We start from the raw sequence: 26,162 nt of genomic DNA, 5'->3' as shown, positions 1-26,162 counted from the left end.
AAAAAAAAAATATCCTGATTCCTGAGACTACCCCACTACGCTAGCAAAAAATAAATAAAAATGCCTTTGAATACTGCCTAAGATCTGTTGCCTAAAAGTATCAATGGTTTGTCTCCTATGGTTTAATGGCATAGGGGTTCTAGTTCCGGTTAAACTTGTACATGCTCTAAAATTAAAACAAAAATTGGGTAAAATGGCTTCACATCGATGTGGCTTACATTTTATTGATAATGTATGCTTGTTTTATGCAGGTTACAGCTTCAGGAGATCAGACAGCTAAGCTTTTTGATGTTAAGGCCGGAGAGCTGATTGGTGAATGTAGAGGTCACCAGTGCAGCCTGAAGTCTGTTTCTTTCTCCAAGTTTGAAAAAGGTAATTTATAATTTCTTTTTGTATACAGTATGACTTGATGATAATTCTAATTACACCTTGTTTTCCACTTGAGTCTGGTGGGCTATGGTGCTGATTCCTAGTGATACGTAGGCCTTTTTTTTTTTTTTTTTTTTCATTGGAGACTCTCTTATTAAAGCCACTGTAAGGCAATGACATCCCCCATAGTTCTCTTGTGACGGGATTCCTTTAACTATGACACGGCTCTTTACCCATGTGATAAGCTGTGTCCAATCACAACTGATCTAATGTAAACGCGAAAATGCTGGCTAACTGCTCTCCTCACCTCACACTGACAGTGTGAGGAGAGGAGATCTGATCAGCGGCATCTCCTCACCGGGGAGACCTGTACATATGATCAGTGCTACTTATCCGTGCCACCTCTCAGTGCCCAGCAGTGCCACCTCTCAGTGCCCAGCAGTGCAGCCTCTTCAGCGCACATCAGATCAGTAAAGGAGAAAAAGTACTTATTTACAAAATTTTCTGAGCTTTGTACAGCAATTGGGGTGATTCAAAACTCCCCCAAAGAGAGCTCTATTTGCGTGGGGAAAAAAAAATGATAAAAATGTAATTTGGTGCAGTGTTGCATGACTGCACAATTTTCTTTCAAAGTGCGACAGAGCTGAAGATTGGCCTGGTCAGGAAGGGGGTAAAAGTGCCCTGTATTGAAGCAGTTTTATTTGAAAAATGTGGTTTAATAAAACTTTTTTTTCTACGCAGCTGTGTTCAGCACTGGAGGTCGGGATGGAAATGTCATGGTCTGGGATACCCGATGCAGCAAGAAAGGTAATTGTGCTTTTTCAAACATATGGTTTTAGTGTGAGTTTGTGAAGATCAGATTTTCTTTAGTACAGGTTTTAAAGCAAGTTTATTGTAGGCAGCTGAATTTTATTTTAGTGTGTTGAGATAAATGAACAAAGTAAAGTAGGGGAGGGTTGCGTTCTGTCATCTTGAGTAGGGGAGGGTTAAATTCTGTCATCTTGAGTATTCTTTTTGTCTTTTGTCATTTTTAGTGTCATGTGTCCCAGCTAAGACAGTACAGGTTAACTACTTGTGTGGTCAATTAAACAAAAAACAAAAATCTGTTGCTTCAAGAATTTATACTACCTTTGTGGTCAGTGAAACAGGAAGTGAGGAGAATCTTACCTTTTTTTAGTTTGGTTTTGAGAGCTGTGGGATTGCATAAGGCAATAGAATCCGAGCACCAGAGCGTTATCTTTTACACACTTTATTCTTTTCAGATGGTTTCTATAGGCAAGTGAACCAGATCACAGGAGCTCACAATGCACCAGATAAACAAACCCCACTAAAGATTAAGAAGAAGAAACCCGCTGTCAGAGGGCTTGCCCCATCTGTGGTAAGTTGCAGTTCTGTCTAACTAAATTACACTCTTGGAAACAAACTCCCCAGCAAATGTATAACCGACTAAAGTTTGTGAAAAAAATCTAAGCTCATACCTGATTGTCTGACACATTTTCAATTGGTGCTTCTAGCCCCATTATTTCTAGACCATCATGGTCTAATTGAAAATATAAACAGGCCTTTTTTTTTTTTTTTTTTTTTTTTTTTTACGAATTCCAAAATTTTCATTGTGGTGTCACAGCTTGTTTTAAGAAAACCATTAGAACTCACCAAATTAGTTGCCTAAAACTAACAGTACATGTTTATTTTAACCACTTTACCACCGGTGGATTTTGCTGTCTTACGTCCAGGCCACTTTTTGCGATACGGCACTGTGCGACTTTAACTGACAATTGCGCGGTCATACAACGCCGTACCCAAACAAAATTGATGTCCTTTTTTTCCCACAAACGGAGCTTTCTTTTGGTGGTATTTGATCACCTGTGCGATTTTACTTTTTGCGCTATAAACAAAACAAGAGCGTAAATTTTGAAAAAATAACAATATTTTTCACTTTTTTTTTTATATGAAATTCCCCCCAAAAAAATGTAAAAATCTAAATTTTTTTTTAAATTTTTGGCCAATTTGTTTTCTGCTACCTTTGTTTTGGTAAAAAAAAAATCACAATAAGCGTATTTTGATTGGTTTGCGCAAAAGTTATTGCGTTTACTAAGGGAAAGATTTCTGTCATTTTTGGTGTTTTTTTTTTTTTTTTTTTTTAACGAGTAATGGTGGCGATCTGCAATTTTTTTTTTTTTTTGCGTGACTGCGACATTGCGGCGGACAGATCGGACCCTTGACTGACATTTTTACACTTTTGGGGTACCAGTGACTACAGTAATCAGTGCTATAAATATGCACTGTTACTGTAAAAATGACACTGGCAGGGAAGGGGTTAATTTTATTGGAGATGGAGGGGTTAATGTATGCCTGGTGCTTACTAACGTGTGTGGGGGGAGGGGACTGAGTGATCCATGATAAATCACTTTTCAGGGAGCAGTATAGCAGCAGCTGACAGATGTTCCGCCCACAAGGGGAGGAGTCCAGCGACGTAGGTCTACGTCGCTGGACGAAATCGAGCCACTTAGCTGCAGTACAGTCCCAGTGACTGGTCGGCAAGTGGTTAATCAAACCCCCCCCCTTTCTCTTCCCACTGTCCCTTCCCAGGACCACAAACTTCTCCTTCACTCTTCTTCTGTTGGAGACAAAGAAAATACTCCTTACGCAGGATATGGATATGCATGTGACAGGCCTGTGCAAACTGGAAAGCATCAGTGCTGTGACATGGGGGGTCCATAGCCATGTCACAGCTTAACACAGGGCTTACACAAGGTTGCATTTCCTGCTCTTTGCAGCTGTTCAAAGCAGTAGAAGAGCAAAGGAAAAATGGGTGTGCTTCTGGGGAGGTAGGAATAAAAGTAAACCTGTTGCTTTGCCCTAGTTGAGCAAAGAAAGGATTTGATTTAAAAGTAGACCTATCATGAGAGAAGTAAAGCTCCCCAGTGCTAATCTTTTAAAAAAATCTTTTAAAAACACTGGTTGCTTAAATTCTCAGAATGGCCTTTTACACAGATACATAAGGTCATCACTGACCTATTTAGCTATGTACATCTATGTTTACATTATTTAGTTCTAATTTAGCTTTCCCTGTCAAGCTGGCATGCTATAAAAGCACTGCCTTTTCAAGCAATTTGCTTCATCAGGTTAAAGTAGCTGTAAAGGCAGAAGGTTTTTTTATCTTAATGCTTTCTATGCGGGCACCATTGGTTCCAGCTGTTGTCAATCAGACAGTGAACCAAGGAGGAGAGAGGGTGTGGGGCCAAGCCGTGGCTCCATGTCTGAATGGACAAGCGGAGCTGCATCTTGGCTCAGGTTTCCCACATAGCAAGCTGCTTTCTGTGGGGTCACTCGGCAGGAGGGTGGGACCAGAAGCACCAGCGAGGGACCCAAGGAGAGGATCAGGGCTGCTCTGAAACCACTGCACAGAGCAGGTAAATATAACATGGTATGATTAAAGAAAAATACTTTAGTATGGCCTTAATTCTCCATATAACACAACCCAAAATTACTCTTTTATAGGATTCCCAGCAGAGTGTGACTGTGGTCCTCTTTCAGGACGAACACACGATCATATCCGCAGGAGCTGTTGATGGGTAAGCAAAACTAAATTGTATTTCACAACTCAAAACTCCAGACAAGTGATTAATTACACAGCTAACGTTGGACTGGTTGAAAAAAATTTGATGAGAAAGTCAATATTTTCAACAGTGTACAGTCAGACAGGTGACACAGGAGGGGGGTTGTCTTTAGCAATTTAGCTTCCTGTGTTATCTCCAACCTTTTTATTTTGCTACAACTTAGCATTTTTACCTCTGTTCAGGGAAAAGGGAGCTGTCCTAGGACACTAAAGTTCATCCAGGGAGTAGTAGTGATCATGCTGATAAGCCGAAAAGAACAGTTGGGTAAAATGAAGGTTTTTACACTTGTCTGTCCACATAATTTAACAAGAATGTAAGAAAGTATAATACTTGTGTGATCTATATCAAAGAAACAAACCTGGTCTTTAGTCTATAAATGAAGACATTTCTGGGCAGAGCTTTCAATTGATGATCTATGGCTTGATTTCTCAGATTTGATTGGGGTGGGGAAGGTCTATTCTGATTGGGAGTTCTCTGGTGCATGGAATCCTTGTGGTGAGGTATTCGCCCTAATGTGACGGGGCTCCTGGACAGCAGGCGAATTAAAATGTGTCAGCCTCTTCCCCAGCTTTTTTATTGGCAAATTTAGCACTGCGTCCCATTCTTTTTTGCTTTTATGAAGGTAAGTTTCAGATGTACAATCATTGCAGACTTGATGAGTTGGTTGTAAAGATTTTTTTCTTTCTCTTTGTAGGATTATCAAAATGTGGGATTTGAGAAAGAATTACACTGCTTACCGACAGGATCCCATACCAGCAAAATCCTTTTCATACCCTGGAAGTAGTACACGGAAACTTGGTATGTGTTGCATGCATTTTCTTATGTTTTTTACTGTGCAAACGCCTTAAAGTATAACTAAAGGCAAAACTTTTTTCTTTTTGTATAGAGTAAGGGAAAGTCATAGCCCCTGTCTATGTCCTATTGGAGACTCCTTCCCTTCCTGCCCCATAGCAAAACAGGAAGTGAATGGAAATCCCTTGGGGGACCCCCAGGTCACTAGAACTAGTGTCCCCATTGGAAGGCCCCCCATTACTTTTCTGCGTGCAATCCAAAATTTGGGATTTTTTTTTTACTTTCACTTTGATGGTAAACAGGATGAAGAGACTGGGAGTATGTCTGAACTGGAGGGGTGGGGGGATAAATTCTGCTTCCATATTAGTGGTTTTTGCCCTATCCTACGTAGTCACATGGTATTATGTGATATACGAGGGGGACACAGACTACTTTAGGGAAATGGGCCAATGTACATAAAGCTGAATTCCAGGTATGGTTTTTGCCTAATTTTAACAGTCCAGCTTGGACCAGTAGAAGTGTATACGTGACATACCTGGCCAATCCCTGTGGAAGAGTGAGAGTAGTCCTGTCTACTACAGTGATCCACTGTCTTTTAGGTCCTGTGCTGAGCAGCTGCCCTGCTTGCTCAGCAGTGGGGCAATTTGAGGAATGCCTTGCATTTTACTTTGCAAATTAGGCCCAATTAGCCATTTTCCCTCCCCGGTGTCATGTGACTCATTCGTGTTACAAGGTCTCAGGTGTGAATGGGAAGCGGGTGCGTTTTTTCATTTGGTGTTATCGCTCTTATACTGGTCACTGGAAGTTCAACATGGCACCTCATGGCAAAGAACTCTCTAAGATCTGAAAAAAAGAATTGTTGCTCTACATAAAGATGGCCTAGGCTAAGCTGCAGTACGGTGGCCAAGACCATACAGCGGTTTAACAGGGCAGGCATGGTCGACCAAAGAAGTTGAGTGCGGTGGGGGGGTCAGCCTGTCAGTGCTCAGACCATACGCGCCACACTGCATCAAATTGGTCTGCATGGCTGTCGTCCCAGAAGGTAGCCTCTTCTAAAGATGATGCACAAGAAAGCCCGCAAACCGTTTGCTAAAGACAAGCAAAGTAAGGACATGGATTACTGGAACTATGTCCTGTGGTCTGATGAGACCCAAGATAAACTTATTTGGTTCACATGGTGTCAAGCATGTGTGGCGGCAACCAGGTGAGGAGTACAAGGACAAGTGTGTCTTGCCTACAGTCAAGTATGGTGGTAGGAGTGTCATGGTCTGGGGCTGCATGAGTGCTGCCAGCACTGGGGAGCTACAGTTCATTGGGGGGGGGAACGATGAATGCCAATATGTACTATGACATACTGAAGAAGAGCATGATCCCCCTCCCTTCGGAGACTGGGCAGCAGGGCAGTATTCCAACATAACCTCAAACACACTTTGCTAAAGAACCTGAGGGTTAAGGTGATGGACTGGCCAAGCATGTCTCCAAACCTAAACCCTATTGAGCATCTTTGGGGCATCCTCAAACGGAAGGTGGAGGAACGCAAGGTCTCTAACTTCCACTAGCTCTGTGATATCATCATGGAGGAGTGGAAGAGGGCTCCAGTGGAAACCTGTGAAGTTCTGGTGAACTCCATGCCCAAGAGAGTATGCTGGAAAACAATAGCACAAACTATTGACACTTGGGCCCAATTTGGACATTTTTACTTAGAGGTGTACTCACTTTTGTTGTCAGCGGTTTAGATATGAATGGCTGTGTGAGGTATTTTGCAGAGGTGGGGGACTTGAGTCACATGACTTTGATTGCATTTTCTCAAGATGTGTTAAAGCAAAATGAATGTGCCTGTTATGTTTCTGACACCACAGTCACTTTAACACCTCAGTGTGTTCTGATTTTTAGGACACTGGCTGTTTAACAATGGAAATACTTAACATGTTTTTAGTGACTAACTAATCTAGCAAAAATCGCTATACTTACCTTTTCTGAAGCCAGTCTGGTCTGGTCTCCAGCGGCGGATGCTGTGTGAATGAGACAGGCGACCACGGCTGGGAAATCCCAGGAAAGTGATGTCGCCCATATACTTACTATGGGGCTTTGTTGTTGGCTGTCTCTTCTGCACATGCCTGCACAGAGAAGCTGCCACTGACAGCTTAGTGTGGGATTGAATCAGGTGCAGAAAAGGTAAGCCTAGCGATCTTTGCTTCACAGAGTTAGATTAGTCTCAAAGTTAGTTTTCGGCTGAGCTTCTACTTTTAACTATATTTTGGGCAATGTGAGCAATTTTATGTTGAAGACTGGCATGTTTGCTATGCCAAAGGAATACAGAGAACTTCTGCTGAAGCTGTCCTAGATAGGACTGAGAGATTTTGGAACAGTTTGAAATAACGGAATCTTTATTTTAATTTTTATACAGTCTAAGATATTTAGTGGGGTTTCTGTAGTACAGAGATTTTTGAAGTTTATACAAAATAACATGCTAAGTTTCACTCTTCATGGTGTTAATTTTTCAGGGTATTCCAGTCTGGTTCTGGATTCCACTGGAACTAATCTATTTGCCAGCTGCACTGATGATAACATTTATATGTTTAATGTCGTTGGATTAAAGAGCGATCCTGGTAAGCGACCGTTCATATACTTTTTAATTTCTAATGAATTACAAGCTGTGATGATCACATGATTAGGAAACACAAGTCTGCTCCTGATAAGCCAAGTAGACCTTGTGGACAACCCATTTGTTACATATATGGGATTTGGTTCACGATTGTGTCATAATGGATCCTGCTATTTCACTGCAAGGTTCTTAGGCAGTTTGTCTTAAATGACTATTTACACCAGGGGTGGGGAACCTGCGGTTCGGGGGCCGTATGTGTCCCCCGAAGTCATCTGGTCTGGCCCCCCGTGCAGCTGAGTCTGTGTCTCTCAGCTGATCTGTCAGAACGGAGCCGATGCTTCCTGTATAGTTCCTGCTCCGTTATGGCAGTCTGAGTGAGTCACAGGCGGAGTGATATCACATGCACTCAGCCTGTGACCAATACAGGAAACATCCTCTTCCTCCAGCGCGGCGCCGCTACACTTCTAGCCAGCATTTCCTGCCAGCAGCACACACAGCAGTACCAGCCTGAGCCAGCAGTAACAGCTAGCAGTACCCATAGCAGTACCAGCCAGCAGTACCCACAACAGTATCAGCCTGAGCCAGCAGTACCAGCCAGCAGTACTCACAGCACAGTACAAGCCAGCAGTACCCACAGCTGTACCCGCCAGCACTTCTTTTCAAAACTTACCACCACAAAGTCGACTGCGCTCCAGACTGACCGACGCAAACCTGGAAAACCTATTGCGAGTAGCATCATCATCAATACCAGCTAACATCACACACCTCACCAAAGAGTAGCCGTTGCAGCCATCACATTAGGGATGAGTTAATTAAATGTTTGACCAAATATAACAGGCACATTTTTAAGGTGATAATTTTGTACGGCCCCTGAATGATTTTATAAATACCCAAATGGCCCCTGGCAGAAAAAAGGTTCCCCACCCCTGATTTACACTCTCTCTAATGAAAGGAAGCCTCCACAATGCTTATGGTATTAGGTAGCCACATACCATGACAATTATACCTATTTGTTGGGTATCAAAAGGATTTTTTTTTTTCACTCAAGTGCAGACACTAAACAGGGATGCACTACTCCAGTTTGATATACAAGACTCACCCAAGCTCTATCGCCATATAAATTATGTGAAAACGGAGTGCTGGTGCTAAGGCCAACCAGTCCACTGTATATAAATCCAACAAAAAGCCGACAACTTGGTGCTTTTTCTTAAAAGATCCTTTATTGATGCACAACAGCAAATACAATGTCTATATATGCTAACGCGTTTCGGCCTCAGCCTTCCTCATAGCATGCATCTTTTAAGAAGCACCGAGTTGCTGGCTTTTTGTTGTGTTTCACTACTCCGGTTAGATTTGGAAAGAGCCAGTGCAACAACATTTAAAAATTTTTACCCCATTTACTCTGCAACTCTGACCTAAATGAACTTTAATCACAATGTAATGTTAACATCTACTTTTTAGTAGAACTAACAAATTTGCTTTCTTGCTTTTTCATCTGTTAGTCTGTCTACCTTTTCATTTTTTTTCTTCTAAGGAGCCTGCAGACTTTCAGGCTGTCTGCCTGTACCTCCAATACGGGCAGGCAGTTACTTGTGAGTAGGAAGATCAATGAACTTGGAGAGCGCTCCCCAGTGCTCTTGTAGTTCATTGAGAACTACAAGTGGTCAGCCACAATGGCAATTCTGCTTGCAGTCTATTCATTCACAGGAAACTGAACGAATAACCAGGCCACTCTGCTTTCAAATTGTGACAGTGGGTGAGGGGAGAGGATCCCCTGCCCGCTGTTACAAGGAGAGGGATTCAGGGGGGAGAAGTGCAGATGCTAAAACATAAAAATGGGTGAAATGTTCCAAAGGTGATCTTATGCTTTTAAATTGGGGGTAGGCAACCTTGGAGGTGAAGATCTACCTGAACAACATGGGAAAAGTCAAAGATCTCTGGGCACAGTGTCTCCTTTTTACACCAAATTTAAACCTATAATTGCCATACACTTGTGTCGCAATCTCAAGCATTGCATGGCAGTCATGGGTTTAAATCGGGTGGTGAGGAGGCAACCTATCGCCTCCACCATCGGTCAAACACATTTTGATTGCTTCTCAGAGGAGCAGTAGTGCCTGCTGCACTTGTGAATGAGCCCTTAGTTGCGTTCGGCAGCTGCCCCCTTAGGACTAGTTAACAAGTCAAGTTTGGGATAGTGGTAAAACCCTGCAGTTGAGTTGTGGTTTTACCACCTCCCAATCCTAAATCCTTTAGCTGCTGAGGCAGCAGCCAAGGGTGTACACATGCCTGCAACAGGGATTAAACCCCTGTTGCTTTTGGTGGGTGCTACCTCCTGCCAGTCAGGGCACATTCAAGTAAATGGGGCCACTCCTGCAATAGCTCTGTGACTGCATGCTTCTGCGGGGTTAAAGCAGGTGGGGAGAAAGCAACACAATGCCGCTGCCTTTAACGCCTTATTTGCTGTACTGCACAAGGTTGCAGGGCCTTTGCTGAGTGGCCTCATTCACGTAAATGGGTCATGCTTGGCAGGTAGTACATCCGCCATTTATGACAGGGTGTATAACTTTTGCTGCGACATGTATACACCCCTGGGCACTGCAGCTAAAGGTGCAGTTGGGGTTCGGTGTGGTAAAAACTCATAACTATGGGGTTTTTACCACCCCCCCAAAATTCAAATGTAAATTAACCTTTACTGTTTTGAGCCCCCTATAAGGCTGCTTTCACACTGATATTCTGCAGTTTACCTGCACTGAGGGTGCAGCACAGTGCATCTGCAACTTCCCTGGGTTAGCTGCGCTTAGCCATAGATTTCTATTATATCCTGAAGGTGTGGGTGCACTTCTGGAAAGCACACCAAACCCGCAGGATGTAATAGAAGTCAATGGCTAAGTGCAGGTACACTACACTGCACCACGGTGTGGGTAGACCGCAGTGCATCAGTGCGAAAGCAGTCCTGTACTATTATGCCCAGTGTATTGCTTCACACTGAACTTAAGATCTCTTATTTCCTGCTGCTGGCACTAATATGGAGACCGCTAGCTAGGATAATAGGTGGAGTGCAGTTTTTACTTCGCATGGGACAGGAGCCGGCACTACAGAGGAGGCATCAGCTTCTGTAGCTCTCGCTCCTTACTACAACTCCAACTTTACAAGTAGTCCCTCTGTATTGCATTCTGATGCTCTGAGATGGAGGTTCAGCAAGCCCAGACTGCAATCTACCAGTCACCAGGCCGCTGACCCCCGCTTTAAATGATATTTGGTTATTACCCATGCCACCTATCTGAATCGACTATATCATGTAATTTGGTGTTGTTGCCAGGAGATGGCACTCTAGCCTGCTCTAAATATGCACTAGGAAAGTTCCTAAGCAAAACATTCCCTTTCTTCTCTGATTTGAGGTCAGAGTGGTGAATAAAGGTTGAGGGGAACATGCAGGTCGGCATTCATGTAGCAGTGAACACTGTAGAAGATTTATTGCATCACAGGAATTCCTGCTCCCAGGAGAGTGCGGTGTGCCCTGGTTACTGACTTATTTTTAGATTGCTTGTTATTTCACAACTGATTTTACAGCCATCCTTCAACTGCTTTTTAAGTTGGTGTAAACACATTGGACTCTAATGCTCCAGATACCGCAATCTGTGCAGGAGTCAGGCCAATTTTCTTTGGTTTCAGCAGCAGTCTAAAATACAACAAAAAACTGATCAGCATTGTAATGGTGACTGGGGGAGATTATGAAGGCGTGCAAAACAGGATCATTGATGCCAGTTCTTGAGTGTCAAAGCAAGCTTCTGTTTTCCTGTCTTGCACATAATCCATCTTTTTGAAGTTTCAAAGGGGCTCAAATAATTGAAAGCAATTTTGTAAGGTAGAGGGTAATGGAACTTGCATCCTTTTTTTTCAGGAGTAAAGCAGAACTCTAATAAAGCAAGCTGCAAAATACCGAGTAGAGCAAAGTGCTTTACCTTGCAAAATAATTTTATGATTCATGCACCCCTGCCAGAAAGCACAGTTGGGTTAGTCGAACTTTCTATATTGAACAAAGAATTGAACCGAGGTTCAGAGGGTGGGACTTTAAATGAGGCTCTACCCAATAGGGGCAAGATGCCTCCATCCCTATTCATGTTGAATATGAGGGGAATATCATAACAAAACAATAAATCAATATAATACATCAGGCAGTGGGCTTGTACGGAGACAATAATAACGTAGAAGCATGGTAATATAGCAGTAATTATTGTACATCAGTACATTGGAGCCCACTGCCTACAAAAAGGTACAAAAATGGGGGGACGGTAAAAGAAGGGGGGAAAATGGGACTTTAAATGAAGTGTGAGGACATGCAGTTGGTAATAATTGTTTAAAGAACATTGATAAAAAATAAAACAGGTTTATTATTACATATAAACTTGTGTAACATTGCATCAATTGCATAGTACATGCATATAGTATTGGCAGATCATGGTACAGTACAGAGCATAATATCGAAAACACATGATGTAATAGACTTGTACATAGGTTCCTTGGTAGCTATGGGTACATATTGTAGAATCCAAATCGTAGTAGAGTAGATGCATCGATAAAAGGCTCAAAGAACTTTCTATATTGGAGTTAGGACCATGACACCCCCAGCTTGTTAAGACATTGATGAAATCTCTGCACACCTAACAGGTCTTCTCTGTTGACATGCTCTTAGCGTTTGTTTGCTAGTGTTAGTATAGTATATAGCAGAGCCTTATAGCGAGATGTATGGGATTTATAACAAAAATAAAAAGAAATAAAAAAATCATACTCCCCTAGGTGGATGCAGCATAAGCAGAACTAAGCAATCGTTGCCCGCTGATCAGTTCTCGCTATTCAGTGAGCAGAGAGTATGACTATGCAGGGGGGCTGGAGCAGCTGTCTCAGGCTTTCAGCGGCACACCAAGTGGCTGAGACAGCTGCCAATCAGGAATCTGGGTGGATCCAAACATTAAAGTCGGGATCCCTTCGGCATCTTGACCGCCTGAGTGATGTCGGACTTAAGTCTGCTGTCAGCTGAATCTGGGTCTCAGGAGTGCAGAACTATGTGCACTCCTTTAACCCACAGGAGAAGTAGGGCCAAAAGAGCTTCTCCTTTAATGGCTCACAGTCCTGCTATTTTGAGAGTTCAAGGAAGCCCATAATCAAGAGGACCTGAACCTTGAAAGCAGTGTCCAACAAAAGGCGAAGGACTGGGCACTGTTCCTGAGTGCAGGCGATCTATTCTACTGATTTACTATGAGTTGTTCTTCGCCGTCTATATGGAATATACAATCTAGTTGGAGGCAAGGCTTTTCTTCCTTATGCCGCTCTGACTGGTGATTTGGTAGAGGAATGATTCAAGAATTCCAGGTATGGCTATTTTATACTTGCTTACATTGGTCCTGCTTAGTCCATACCTGTCCGATGCTCCTGGGAGCTGGAAATCACTGAAGTAGACACCGCTACACCAGTCCTCTCCTAATTCTGGGTCCCGTGCTGAGCAGCTGTCCTGTTTCATTCTGAACACAGGAGGTTGGCCACTCTGCATGGGTGATATTCATAGAATGCTTTGTGTTTTTCTACATAAAAGCAAATCACTTTCTGATTGGACAACGTGGAGAGGTGAGGGCTGACAGCACTTTTTCTATCTTGTCCAATCAGAGAGCTCTTTACATTCATTTAGAAAATGCAAATGTTAATGGTGCTTGTGCCCAAACGGTTGACCTCTTGTGTTCATATTGCAGCAGGGCAGCCACTTGGTGTGGAACCCAGAAGCAGGTGAAGGTCAGTAGAGTAGCAGTATCTACTACACAGATTTCCTGCTTCAAGGGGCATCAGCCAGGTATTGTATTTTCTTGGGTATATTGATCCAAGCTGAACCAATGTAGTTGTGTAAAATATCCATACCTGGAGTTTTACCTTAAATAGCAGCCAGAGGGGTGCAGCTTACAGATTTACAGTAAAATTATAGCAGAATCGGGTCCTTTGATGCAGCTTTCTCTTCCTGCAAGGAAAACCATTAACCGGAGAGTAATGACATCGCCAAATCTCACCGGACTAACAGCCAGAGGAACAGTGCCTTAGGTGATTTCCCACAGGGGAGCAGATGTACAGCTATGTGCTTGATGGCACAGGCAGTGCACTGCTGTGCTTTTATTTATTAAATAGCAAATCTTCCTATTGAGTTCAGGTCCCTTTTTTTTTTTTATTTACATTTTTTTTTTAATCTATATTCCTACAGGGATCCCCAATTAAGGACTATAATGCATTTTTTTAAAAGTGCTTTGAATAACTTTTTTTTCCCCTCCTTTTTAGTGTCTGTCTTCAGTGGTCATCTGAACTCCACCTTCTACATAAAGTCCAGTCTCAGTCCTGATGGCCAGCTCCTGCTCAGTGGATCTAGTGACCACAGTGCTTACATTTGGCAGGTTAGTATTGTACATTCTGCTGTACATCCTTCCGATGAGGACTACAATGGGCATAGGGAAGAATTCAATGTTGAATCAAAGGGGTTTTTAGGTCTTTCTCTGTCTTAAGCTAGCCATAGATAATGCGAAAAATGCTTGATTTCCCCATCAACACTGACTGTGAATCCTTCCTGCTGAGATATCCATACGGGATGTACGGGTAAGCCGATAACACTGACAGTGTGCAGAAGACCTGCATGGCATCCATGATCTGCTGATCGCTGGTGCAATGCTTTTCAGGCTCCTGCAACAAAAAATAATGCACTTTATCACTTATTTATTTTTTATTTTAAGCTGATTTTTTTTTAAAAATGAACTTATCCTTTTAACAGTTGTTGAAGCCGGTAAGCCAGAATCTTAGTTTTATTGTATCTGCATTAAAGTCAGGGAACAAACATTTTGTAGTTGCAGAGTATGCTGGGATTTCTAATAAACCATGCCTAGCACTGCCATCATGCCTATAAGCAGCCTGTGTATAAATGACTAATTCATATGTTCTTGTGTCTAGTTGTATAGCAATAAAGGTTGCAGCCCCCTAGGTGGAAAAAAAAGTTGCCATTTTTACAAAAAAATAAAAAAAAATCTAGAATTAGCTACTTCTGTACAAGTGATAGTTTAAGTAGTTAAAGGGACCTTGTCATGTTTAAAATAGGCTTTTGTTGCTGACCTCTAATAGTGCTAAGAATGTGTCTCTGGATTCAGTCCTTAAACCTAGTGCTAGTATTCACCAAGCAAAGTCCAACTTCAAGAAATTTTAGCATTCTTTTACTAAGCTGGTGTTTGAAATTGTGAAATGAACACGACAGCCAGGTAACTAGCATTTTAAGTCAGTTATGCAAGTTCATTTACTTGTTTTTTTAAAATCGATTGTAGCTGACTGGAAGGTTGACATGCAGTTTCCCTTCCCACCCGCTATACAATGTATATTGATCTCAAAGTGTAACTCCATCCTTTAAGCATGTGTAGCATCGGATTTGTTTATCCTGTCAAGCAAGAACTTAATTCTTCAACCATGTCTCTGGATCAATACGACTTCAGGACACCTGAGAAGTCAGGGGAGGCTTGATTGATATGTTATATGAGACAGTTGCTAGAGAGCAGGTCCTTCCCATAAGAGTCTGGCATGGTTACAGGATAACAGAAGGCCAGTCACCCAGGATTACTGGCTCCAGCCAGTCACCTGCGCTGTAATTTTCAATTAATCTTAGCTGTATGCGATGTGTGGGTTGTTTCTGAACGGAACACTTGTCAGGGGCTGCCTGGAAATGTGGCCTCTCTCAGGAATTTTGAAGTTAAAAAAAAAAAAAAAGTGTGTGTATATAATTTGGAGTCTCTTAGAAATAGTCCAGGTAAGGGAGGGAGAGAGAATAGTGACTTGGGGTGTGCTGTGGACAGTATGCCTAAAAGGGGGCAAAAATAAAGACAGTAGGATGAAAGTGATAAGGGGTTTATTGAACAATTTGCATAACTGACTAGTCAGCCAAGTGTGAAAATGTGTGAGACCTCAACGTGTATATCCGGGATATACCTGGAATAGCAGGATGAATTCCACCTACCTAACTTCTTAATGATGTGAATGGGAACTCCTTGGCTAGAGGCTGCCAAAGCAGCTCCTATTCTGAAGGAATGGCCAGAGTAGAACTTGGGGTCAAAGCCTAGTTTAACTAGGAGGATGCGACAATGTTTAATGAGTTGTGTTGTAGTAAGCGGTGTACTTTGGAATGGTAGAAGCGGGCTATCCCTGGGTTTGTCTGCCAATTGCGCCATGAGTTGGTCTAGGACTGCTACGGGGCACCAAGCAGTATGGGTCTCAAAAAACATAATACCGGTGCCGGGTTAAATCTTCTGTGTCTTGAAGACATCTAGGTGCAACTGGAAATGGTTGGGGTATCTGATTAACTGTTATCAGGAGAATACAGGACTCAAGACCAGGCGAATTTAGATTTACCGGTACCAAAAACACATAGAAGGCCAGGTATATGGCTGCCTTGAGGACCAGGCTAGTTAGGGACTTGGAAAGTATATCGGACATGTAGTGGAATATATGCTCCGTAATAGGGAGCATTCTGGCCAAAGCAGGGGGACTACTCTTCTGAATCCCCTTTTAATATGGCCTTAATGGGATGTGTAGAAAAAACGAGGGACAATCGGGGTGCAGTAAGGGCGCAAATTGTTGAATTCTTGCCAAATATGTCTTGATGGTTTTGAGAAAGTTTAAGCTGTGAGTGGATTGCTGATTGGACACAGTAGGAGCCAATCAGCGGTTCCAGTGGCCGGGATCGTGCAGGAGAATTACAGAACAGCCGTCTGCCTATGTAAACAAGGCAGACGGCTGTTCTATCTGAGGAAGAGTGAGATCTTGTGTTTCAGCTAAGCTGAAACACAGATCTCTTTTCCTCTAGCACATCCATCCCCCACTCAGTTAGAAAGCATTCCCTAGGAGCACACTTAATCCCTTGATCACAACTAGTGTTAACCCCGTGACCACCCCTTCCCTGCCAGTGTCATTTATACAGTAACAGTGCATTTTTTTTTAGCACTGATCAATGTATTGGTGTCGCTGGTCCCCAAAAAGTGTCACTTGGTGTCAGATTTATCTGCCTTAATCGCTTTATCTGATAATCGCTTATCGCTGCCATTTTTTTTTATTTTTTCAAAATTATGTAGCTGAATACATATTGGCCGAAATTGATGAGAAAATGTTTAGATTTTTTTTTTTTTGGGAAGGTTTTATAGAAAGTAAAAAATATTGTTTCCCTCTTGTTCATTGACTGACACCGCTTCAGATCTTCATAACAATTGGGTTATACTGCCCACTACAGGATTAGAACACTAGGCAGAAAAAGTCTGGCTACGCCTATGGGCTGTCCCAGGGGGTTTACTTTTTTTTTTTTTTTTCTGCCTAGTCGGGAGCAAGGACCTAGTTCCTTGCTGGAATCTTTGGTCCTGGCAAATTTTTCTTAAATTAATTTTTCTCCAGGTCTCGCTTGAGTCGCAGCGTTCCTCCTCGCTGACAGCCCCCCAATTTCAGTGGAGAGGGGTTCTGTCTGCAGCGGTGCCAGTCTGGTTCCTGGTATGAGTAATGGTCACCCCTCTCCCCCTGGAGGATTTTAGGGTTGACGTGGGCCCCTCCTTGAGAGGGTCGGACACCCGGGTTCCCCTCCTTCCTGCTAGGGCGCCCCTCTCCTGCCTGGGTCTGTCCCTGAGGCCTGGGTTCCCTCCTGTAAGCCTCGTGGGGCCGCCATGTTGTTGTAGCCTGTGTTTCTATACACGGTGGCCATGTTTGTGTGGTTTACAGTTCCCAGGAAGGAAGGCAAAGTATGTCCAATTCTGGATCTTAAGGCGCTGAACTGCTTTGTATGGGTGCAGAAGTTTAGGATGGAGTGCATTTGCATGGTGGTGGCATCCCTGCATCAGGGGTATTTTTTTTGGCTCTATCGACATCAAGGATGCTTACCTTCAAATTCCAATATGCGCCGGTCACCAGCGCTTCCTCCACTTTGTCGTGGTAGAGGAGCTTTTTCAGTTTGTGGCGTTACCCTTTGGTCTCGCCTCTGCTCCTCCAGTTTTCACAAAAGTATAAGCCCCGGTGCGAGCTTTGCTACGCCAACAGGGGCTCGCAGTACTGGGCTACTTGAATGATCTCCTATGAGCGGAATCTCCTTCTGCTCTGGTGGAAAACTTGGAGATCGCAATATGAATTGCATTGCGTGGTGTGAGTCTCTTGGGGTTCATTCTCGCTCCCTCTCGGTGCCTGGGATCTTGACCTTCCTTCAACGGGGGGTTTAACAGAAATTGCCCTTAAGTACCATCAAGGGCCAGGTGTCTGCTTTGGTGGTCTTCTTTCAACGACGCTTGGCCACACACTCCCTGGTGCGTACCTTTCTTCAGGGTGTCTGGCATTTGGTTCCTCCAGTGCGGGCTCTGTTGCCGGCTTGGGACCTCCATTTGGTGCTTCCTGTCCTCCAGAAGCCTCCCTTTGAGAATCTTCGGAGAATTTCCCTGCTCACGCTGTCCCAGTAGGTGGCATTTTTGGTGGCAACGCTTTACAATATAAAGTAGAATAGGGCTTCAATACAACAGGGTTAAGCCCCCTTTCAACCCTGCAGGGCTGATAGAAAAGAACTGACAGTTCAGGGGGAGCCACTGTACTGACAATCCAATGTTAGTACAGCAATCTCCCCTGCTGTGCTATTGTTTTCTGACGGGGGCGCCCCCCCTACCAGAGCGCTGATCGGAAGCTGATCGGCAGACGTTTTTCGGTCATGCCCCATTGACAGAGGCCAGCCGCAGTACATACAAACTAAATGTTGAACAGTTTTTCTATTGAACCCGCCGATGCCGTCTGATATTTGGCCCGTGTGTACTAGACTTAAGGAGGGCTCTGCTCCTATGAGCTTACAATAGAATAGGGAGGGGCTGGTGGAACAAAGGGTAATTGAGGGATGAACTGATGGGAGAAATAGAACATTCGCTTATTCGCTGAAGGCAGGATAGGCTTCCCTGAAGACATATACTGTATGTATGTGTATAGATAAGACTCGATCATCTATAACATTGTGACCACTGTCGGGTAAGGTGAATACCATTCATTATCTTAAAATGGCCTCTGAAAGGGGGTGGAATATTATGGGCAGCAAGTGAACATGTTGTACCTGAAGTTGATCTGTTGAAAGTAGAAGAAATAAGGAAGGATTTGAGAGACTTTGACAAGGACTAATTTATAATGGTTACACTGGGTCAGAGCAGCTCCAAAACTGCAGCTCTTGTGGGATGTTCCTGGTTAGCTGTGGTCAGGGCTGATTAAAAGTGGTCTGAGGTAGGAAAACCAGAAACCACGGTATGGGCTGCCATAGCTCATTGATGCGCAATAGAAGAGCTATTGGAGCGCAAATTGCTGAAATGTTTAATGCTTGTTCTGATAGGTGGCAGAATGTAGAGTTCGTATGCGGCGGCATAGCCACAGACTGGTCAGGGTACCTATGCTGACACGTCCACAACTAAAAGCAAATAAAAATGGGCACGTGAGCATCAGATCAGGTCACGAATGCGCTTCTGGAAGAATGATCAAAGCTTCCCATACACAATCCTAAACCTTGTGGACAGCCTTCCCAGAAGAGTTGAAGCTGCTATAGCTGCAAAGGGTGGGCCAACTCAATATTGAACCCTACGAACTAAGACTGGAATGTCCTTAAACTTCATGGTGCGTATAAAGGCAGGCCTCCCAATACTTTTGGTAATGTAGTATATATGCCTATTATATAGGCTAAAAATGTGTTTAAAGTATGAAATCAGTAAAACTGCTCCATAGTTGGAGTCACGCATAACTGCCTGTTGGGGGAGAGGCGGTTACACTGTACAGCGCACCCTGTGCAGTCAGGTGCTGTTATCATGACCTCAGTACGACGCAAGAGGTTTAATGAATGGATGGGTTTTGCCTGAATTCTGTGTTTAGGATAGCTGAGCAGTTGAGGGCATTGTCTCCTGATCCTCTTTCGTCAACACTGAGTGCAAGTAAAGCCCCGTACACACGATCAGATTATCGAACGATCTGCCGTCCGTTTTTTGTGGCATGCTAGTCTGATGTGGAAAGTGAAGAGGTTATTTTCATACGAATTTTCTTGTATGACAGAATTCAACTTCAGAAGTGAGTCATGTGTTGGATTGCTTTGTATGTGTTCTTTCTCTCTGAGCATGCCTAGTCTTGCTCTTAAGATTTTTTTCCATCGAATTCTGTACTAATGAGACGAAAATCGGACGTTGTGTTACGGACAACAAAAATTTTATAGCTTGCACATCAGGATTTTGTCAGCCGAAAAGTCTGAGTTGGCTGTCGAAAGCACCATACTAACAATCCGAAAATCGGCAGATCGGACGAATTTTCCCTTCAGATTTTCTTATCGTGTGTACGGGCGTGTGTGTGTGTGTGTGTGTGTGTGTCAGCTGGGAAGCAGATGGCTTCTGCACTCGGCCACACGTCAGCGGCATAGTAATGCTTTCACACTTCTCCTAAATGGCTGCCATAGTAGTCTAATGATTTAAAGGAAAAGCAAGCGAATCCAGAACTTTGTGGAATTATGATATTATAAAGGCATACATAGTAAAGATTTATGGAGTTGTTCACCAGATTCACATTGATTGGGCTGTGCTGGCTGGGAACAGGCTAACTGCATGCTGGTATTGCAGTCTAGTTGGCCTTCAGTGGCTTGGAGTAACTTCACTTTCATTGCTTGAATTAATATGCAAAAGAGTTTACAAAATGCCTGGTTAGTCACATCCTAAGGCTCCATTCACACCTGGGCATTTTTGAGTGTTTTTCAGCTCCAAAAAACGCTAAAAAAAAAAACGTTCCAAAACGCCCAACAAGTAAAACCCCATTCATTTAAATGGCCCCTGTTCACATCTGAGCGTTTTGCAAAACGCCTGTAGCTGAAAAAAGTACATGAGCTTCTTTTTGGGCTGATTACCAGCGTTTTTGATAGATGTCAATGCCGGCCTCCAAAAACGCCTGAAAATCGTGGTAAAATTGCTACGTTCAAGTGTGAATGCAGCCTAAGTTTTGAAGCTGTTCACTTGGTAGGACTGCAGCTGCACAATGAAGTACGGCTGTCAATCTGCTCAGTGGATGCAACAGACGCAGGATTATTTATTTGATAAAAAGCCTACATGCAAAGCCTGGCTCCTGACCACATACACTTTGTGTCTGTGTGTATGTATATACAGTGTGTGTGTAATATATGTATGTGTGTGTGTGATATAGATATATATGTATGTGTGTGTGTGTGTGTGTGTGTGTGTGTGTGTGTGTGTGTGTGTGTGTGTGTGTGTGTTTGTGTATATAATTTTTTTTCACGAGTGGACTACTACATAGACACACAGGGATTTATTTTATTTTTCAAATGGGCCATGCACAATTTTCTTTTTTTTTTTTTTTTTTTATTCCCTGCCAGTGACATCAGTATTCCTTGACATCTGGGGTAGAAAATGTCATTGCAAAAGCACCAGGTGTCTGCTCTAGGGCCCAACCACATCTCTGCGTTGTAGCACACTACAATGCATATTCTACCACGTGTTAATGATTAGTGAAACAAATGTCTGATTTTTTTTTTTTTTTTTTAATTATTCCAGCAGGAAGCAAATAATTAACTAGAAACCGTGAAAGGGAGCCAAAAGCTCCACCTAATGGTTGAAAATGAGAAAACCTTTTAACTTCCCAGCCCCCCCCCCCCCCCCCCTCAATACTGACCATAAAAAAAATGCATTCATGATCATTGTTCCCTGAACAAGAAAGCTGCCTCATGAAAACCAGCCAGTGACTGATACCTTTTTTTTTTTTTCCTTCTGACGGTCATAGTTGCCTGACTGCCAAACTGATCCTTTGAGCCTCCTATGTATTTCAAGTCACAACTTAGCACTTACTAAATTCACATTTCCGTTCTTAACTTGAGTTGTAGATAAGGCTTTTACACAGGTTAAATTAGGGACACCTAAAATTTCAAAACCTGATGAAAGATCCGTTTTCTGCAAGACTGATAGATCCCACATAAAACCACAAGATCTGACAAGATGCTGCAAATATAAACCGCTTCACTGCCTGCCAGCTAACCACAAGTGTGCAGCTAGAGTGCAAACAGGAAGCTTTTACACCTTGGCCAACAGTTCTACACAACTACATGTTCTGATGATCTAAAATACTGTGCATAATAGCTGTGAGGTATATAGCAGGTGCAGGCCTCAGCTCTCTGTTTTAAATAAAAAAAAAAATTTTTTACTTTGTGATTAGTTAAAGGTAAAATACACACGTGGCTCCTTTTACATCTCTTTCCCACGGTTTTATCACAGGCTGTGTGAAATGTAACAGATTCCACTGTGCTATCTCTTCAGCTAATTCGTAGTGCTTTGAGAATCCTTGTCATGTTCTAAATGTTTTCTTAACGTATAAGTATTTCTAGTGAGTTCTCAAAATATAAGTAACCCGTTAACAGCACCAGTGCACGGGAAATGGGTGGATCTGGCTCCTCTGCTCTAATCCAGAAAGAGGGCAAAGGGGGAGAAAAAAAACACGCACTATGGGCTCTTTCACACGGGCATTCCGATAAGATCCGCCTGTCAGTTTTTTAGGCGGATCTGATCGGATGCCCCATTCAGCCCTATGGAGCAGCGGATGTCAGCGGTGACATGCCCGCTGCCATCCGCATCCGATCCTGTCCGTGAAATCCGGACGGATGGAAACCTATTTTCCATCCGTCCTGGGGATCCAATCAGATGAGAGCGGACAGGCGGTCCGCTCTTATCCTATTCCCCATAGAGCAGCGGGGCTCTGACACCTCCCTGACACAGTGCGGAGACTGAGCTGTCATCCGCTGGCTCAGCGGGGATCGGCGGATCGATCCCCGCTGAGCAGAGCATGGTCCGCAATGGAATGCGGACCGTGTGAAAAGGGCCTTTCTATCCATTTTACCCCCAGGATTGGATGGGCAGAAATATAAAACCTTTCATATAAAACCACTTGTGTATTTTATTTGTGTATATTTTGGAAAGCAGATGCCTCTACAAAAATTAACTTTTTGGCTGCTTCAAAGGTGTAACCACATTACACAGCCTTAATTTTCCATTAGCCCTCTTCACATTGCTGTAATACAACAGGGTTAAAAACTAGAGGAACCAGAAATGTTATGCAAAGTTTTATTAAAACTGTTGGTTTTGTATTTGTGATCACTCTCATGTATGCTTTTGATCTGGACAAAATTTTCTGGCCCTGTTGCTTAAGGCAGGTCAACACCCTAGATGACTTCCCCATATTGAAGCAGAAAAGCCCCATTCACACCTGTGCGACCTGAAAGTTGTGCGAATTTGACGCTACTTCCACACGATTTGAAGCAATGCCTGTGTAATCTTTGTCTATGGACCTCAAGTCGCATCAAAGTCGGACCAAAGTAGTGCATGGACTACCTTTTTTGAAGTCGCTGTGACTTGAAGTCTGAATGATATGAACGGTACTCAATGGAAATAATGGGGTGTGACTTTTCATGCGACTTTGCAGTCCCAACTCGCAGGACAAGTTGCACAAGTGTGAATGGGGCCTAAGAATGCTTTTTATACCAAATAAGCAGATTTACCGCAAAAATACAAAAGGTTTTAAGCTTGCTTTATGCTTTTTTTTGCAACATGATTGTGTGCTCTGGAATCTTTGCTTTTTCAATGCAAGTTATGGTCAATATATAACCAACTGGAAAGGTACATAACTTGATAGACTATTTACCATCTAGATTGTCTTTAAAAATTGATTGCAGCACACTGAACTAGGGATCGACCGATTATTGGCAAAGCCGATTATTGGAGGGCCGATAGCAATTTTTCCCGATATATATCTGTATCTGCCCCGGAACTGGCCTATATTGCCATATTTTCGTGACATCATTCTGCCTTCTTAGGCCGCCTCCCTCGCCTTGGACAGCCTCATCTGGAGTCTCGCGGGAGTGTATCGCAGCCTTACACTCGCCCACAGCAGCCCAGTGCCAGCGAGCTACACACAGGCCCTGTACCAGCGAGCCAGCCACAGGCCCTGTGCCAGCCACCCACCACCACAGGGTGCCAGACAGCCAGCCACCCACCACCACAGGGTGCCAGCCAGCCACCCACCACCACAGGGTGCCAGCCAGCCACCCACCACCACAGGGTGCCAGCCAGCCACCCACCACCACAGGGTGCCAGCCAGCCAGCCACCCACCACCACAGGGTGCCAGCCAGCCACCCACCACCACAGGGTGCCAGCCAGCCACCCACCACCACAGGGTGCCAGCCAGCCAGCCAGCCACCCACCACCACAGGGTGCCAGCCAGCCACCCACCACCACAGGGTGCCAGGCAGCCAGCCAGCCACCCACCACCACAGGGTGCCAGGCAGCCAGCCAGCCACCCACCACCACAGGGTGCCAGGCAGCCAGCCACCCACCCCAGGGTGCCAGCCAGCCATTAAGCATTAAATAAAAATGTTCAGTAGCAGATTTGTGTCAAAAATTGTCTTAATTTTTCAAAACTTTAAATGTACAAAATATCGACCGATACGTTTGTGACCAAAATATCGGTATCGGCCCTGAAAAAACATATCGTTCTATCCCTACACTGTTCGTAACTGCAGTTTAGGGATTCGTTCACACCAGATGTGTAGAAAAACTGATGGAGAAAGCACAAACTTCACTTGCAGAGACACGAGTTTTTCATCAGATTTCATGCGTGTTTCAGTAAGTTTCATACATGTTGTAGATTCACGTGCAGGAAAAAATCTGCTTGTGACCCTAGTGTTGAGGTGTGAACGGGGCACATGGAGAACAATTGTTTTCTTTCATCCCGTGCATAAAACCCCACGTCTCTGCACAGTGATGTGAACGAGGCCTCAGTTTTTGTGGTTGCCAACTCTGTCTAAATGAGTAATCACCATACAGTTTAACTTTTTCTATTTTTGTTTCCCAGGTGTCAGCTCCTCTGGCTCCACCCATCATGCTCCAGGGGCACAGTCAAGAAGTCACTTCTGTTACATGGTGTCCAGCTGACTTCACCAAGGTAAGTGCTCGTTATATTTCTTTTTTTTTTTTTTTTTTTTTTTTTGTGGACAGTGGAAAAATGTATAGCTTCCTTTTGCCTGAAACTGTCTGCACTTAGGCAGCATCTGACAACTTTTTTTTTAAGCAGATTATCCATCTTTTCCATTTTATGGTACAATACTTCTTCCTTGTTGCTGAAATCTCCCAAGTGCAGCTCTGCCTTACACTGTACAGCTATTGGAGGCTAAAGCGGGACTAACCGCTTTTAGCCATTCAGGGGCGTATGGACCATGCATAGAAACAATTAGTCCACTGCACATGTACATTCAATCCTGCCTAAAATACAGCACATGCCTACTGTTAACTGTATTAGCCAGAGATGCATCTTCCTCAAAACAAATGTTGAACAATGGTGGACAGAACTTGCTGTCTTGGGGGGGGGGGGGGGGGGCAACGCTTAAAGTGGAATTTTAGCCCAAACCTATCTAACGCTACGCCATCTCTCAGCCACATTCCAAACCTAATCTATCCAACCCTGTAAAGAAAATTTACATGCCTTTTCTGAAGCCGATCAAGTCCCGTCTCCAGCTGTAGCTGCTTTGTAGAGAAAGACTGACCACAGCTGGGGAAAGCCTGGGAAGCCATTGCTGGCAGCCTTTCCTACGTACTCCCACACACTGAACCCAGCACTGACAGCTCAGTCTGGGACCGGACTGGAGTGGCTGCAGAACTGGTAAGTATAGCGATCTACTCTTTACAGGGCTAGATAGATTGGGCTTAGAATGTGGCAGTGTAGGTTTAGCGTTGGGTTTTGGCCTGTCTTTCCACATTTATCTTCATTTAGGAACATGTTGGGAGTCAGTGTACACCCTATGATCTGATTGGGCTCCTCATGGCACATGGATCTGTGTGTAGACTACCACAAGTTGTAGCAATGTTATCCTAGGGATATTTTAGGCAAGGTTATATTTACTTTGAGCACCCCTGTTCTAGTTTGTTCCTGCTCCTGTTATTGTAATTTCGGTCTGCATGTATATGTAGAAAACCATATAGAAAGGAAAAAAAAAAGGTAAAGTCCTATTGCAGATACTTTAATTAGTATAGTGCTCCAATCAACAGAGCTCATGGTGCTCTAAGCAGAGGATGTTGATTGGAGCACCATCTGGTGGGAGTGTCGGACCCCTGGAGACCCAGGCCACTGCTTGTGTGTGAAAGAACGGGGTCTGGCTCTCCAGGGCATTTTAACACTTACTGCTAAATTTATGTTAAAGAAAAACAATTTATTACAGTTTATGCATTACAGTAATAGCTAGGCTCCAATTGAGCATTAACGTTTGCCTCCATGTTCTGTAGATTGTTACTTGCTCTGATGATAACACTGTGAGGGTTTGGCGGTTGAAGAGAAGCTGCAGCAAGAACGGAGAGCAACAAGCAAACTGTGTTGGCTGGACACGTCAGAAGAGCAATAATACTCCTACAGGCAAGTGTTTCAGATGGACGAAGTAGTCATGTCAGATATTAATGTGTATTTTGTGTGTAATGTTGATTATTTCATTAAATCACTTGTTGTTTCTAACTCCTCAGCAGTTTGCCACCTTGAATACTTATTTCCATGGACATACAGCAGCTGACATTTTGCTGAATTTTCATGTTGCTCACATATATGCGAATTAGATGTATTTTTAACCGCATCCAATTTGCATAACGTGAATCGGACCGGCTTTCATTGGAGCTGGTTCACATATCTCTGGGGCGGCCACGGTCCG

The 26,162-nt window shown here is 43.6% G+C and overlaps 1 protein-coding gene across 1 annotated transcript in view; it reads left to right on the top strand.

Moving 5' to 3' along the window:
* The window catches only part of DTL (denticleless E3 ubiquitin protein ligase homolog), a 55,972-nt gene that overhangs the window by 17,102 nt on the left and 12,708 nt on the right, over window positions 1-26,162 (top strand). The window contains exons 5-13 of the mRNA XM_082248862.1: window positions 252-372; window positions 1,111-1,176; window positions 1,632-1,747; window positions 3,871-3,944; window positions 4,684-4,787; window positions 7,286-7,390; window positions 13,702-13,814; window positions 24,326-24,415; window positions 25,750-25,876. Coding sequence (XP_082104988.1) covers window positions 252-372; window positions 1,111-1,176; window positions 1,632-1,747; window positions 3,871-3,944; window positions 4,684-4,787; window positions 7,286-7,390; window positions 13,702-13,814; window positions 24,326-24,415; window positions 25,750-25,876 — 916 coding nt within the window. The remainder of the gene's footprint in view (window positions 1-251; window positions 373-1,110; window positions 1,177-1,631; window positions 1,748-3,870; window positions 3,945-4,683; window positions 4,788-7,285; window positions 7,391-13,701; window positions 13,815-24,325; window positions 24,416-25,749; window positions 25,877-26,162) is intronic.

This window comes from Pelophylax lessonae, assembly GCF_965119305.1.
Source record: "Pelophylax lessonae genome assembly, chromosome: 3".
Taxonomy (NCBI): Eukaryota; Metazoa; Chordata; class Amphibia; order Anura; family Ranidae; genus Pelophylax; species Pelophylax lessonae.
Note: the sequence above shows the minus strand (reverse complement) of the source record. Positions and strands in the feature narration are given on the sequence as shown.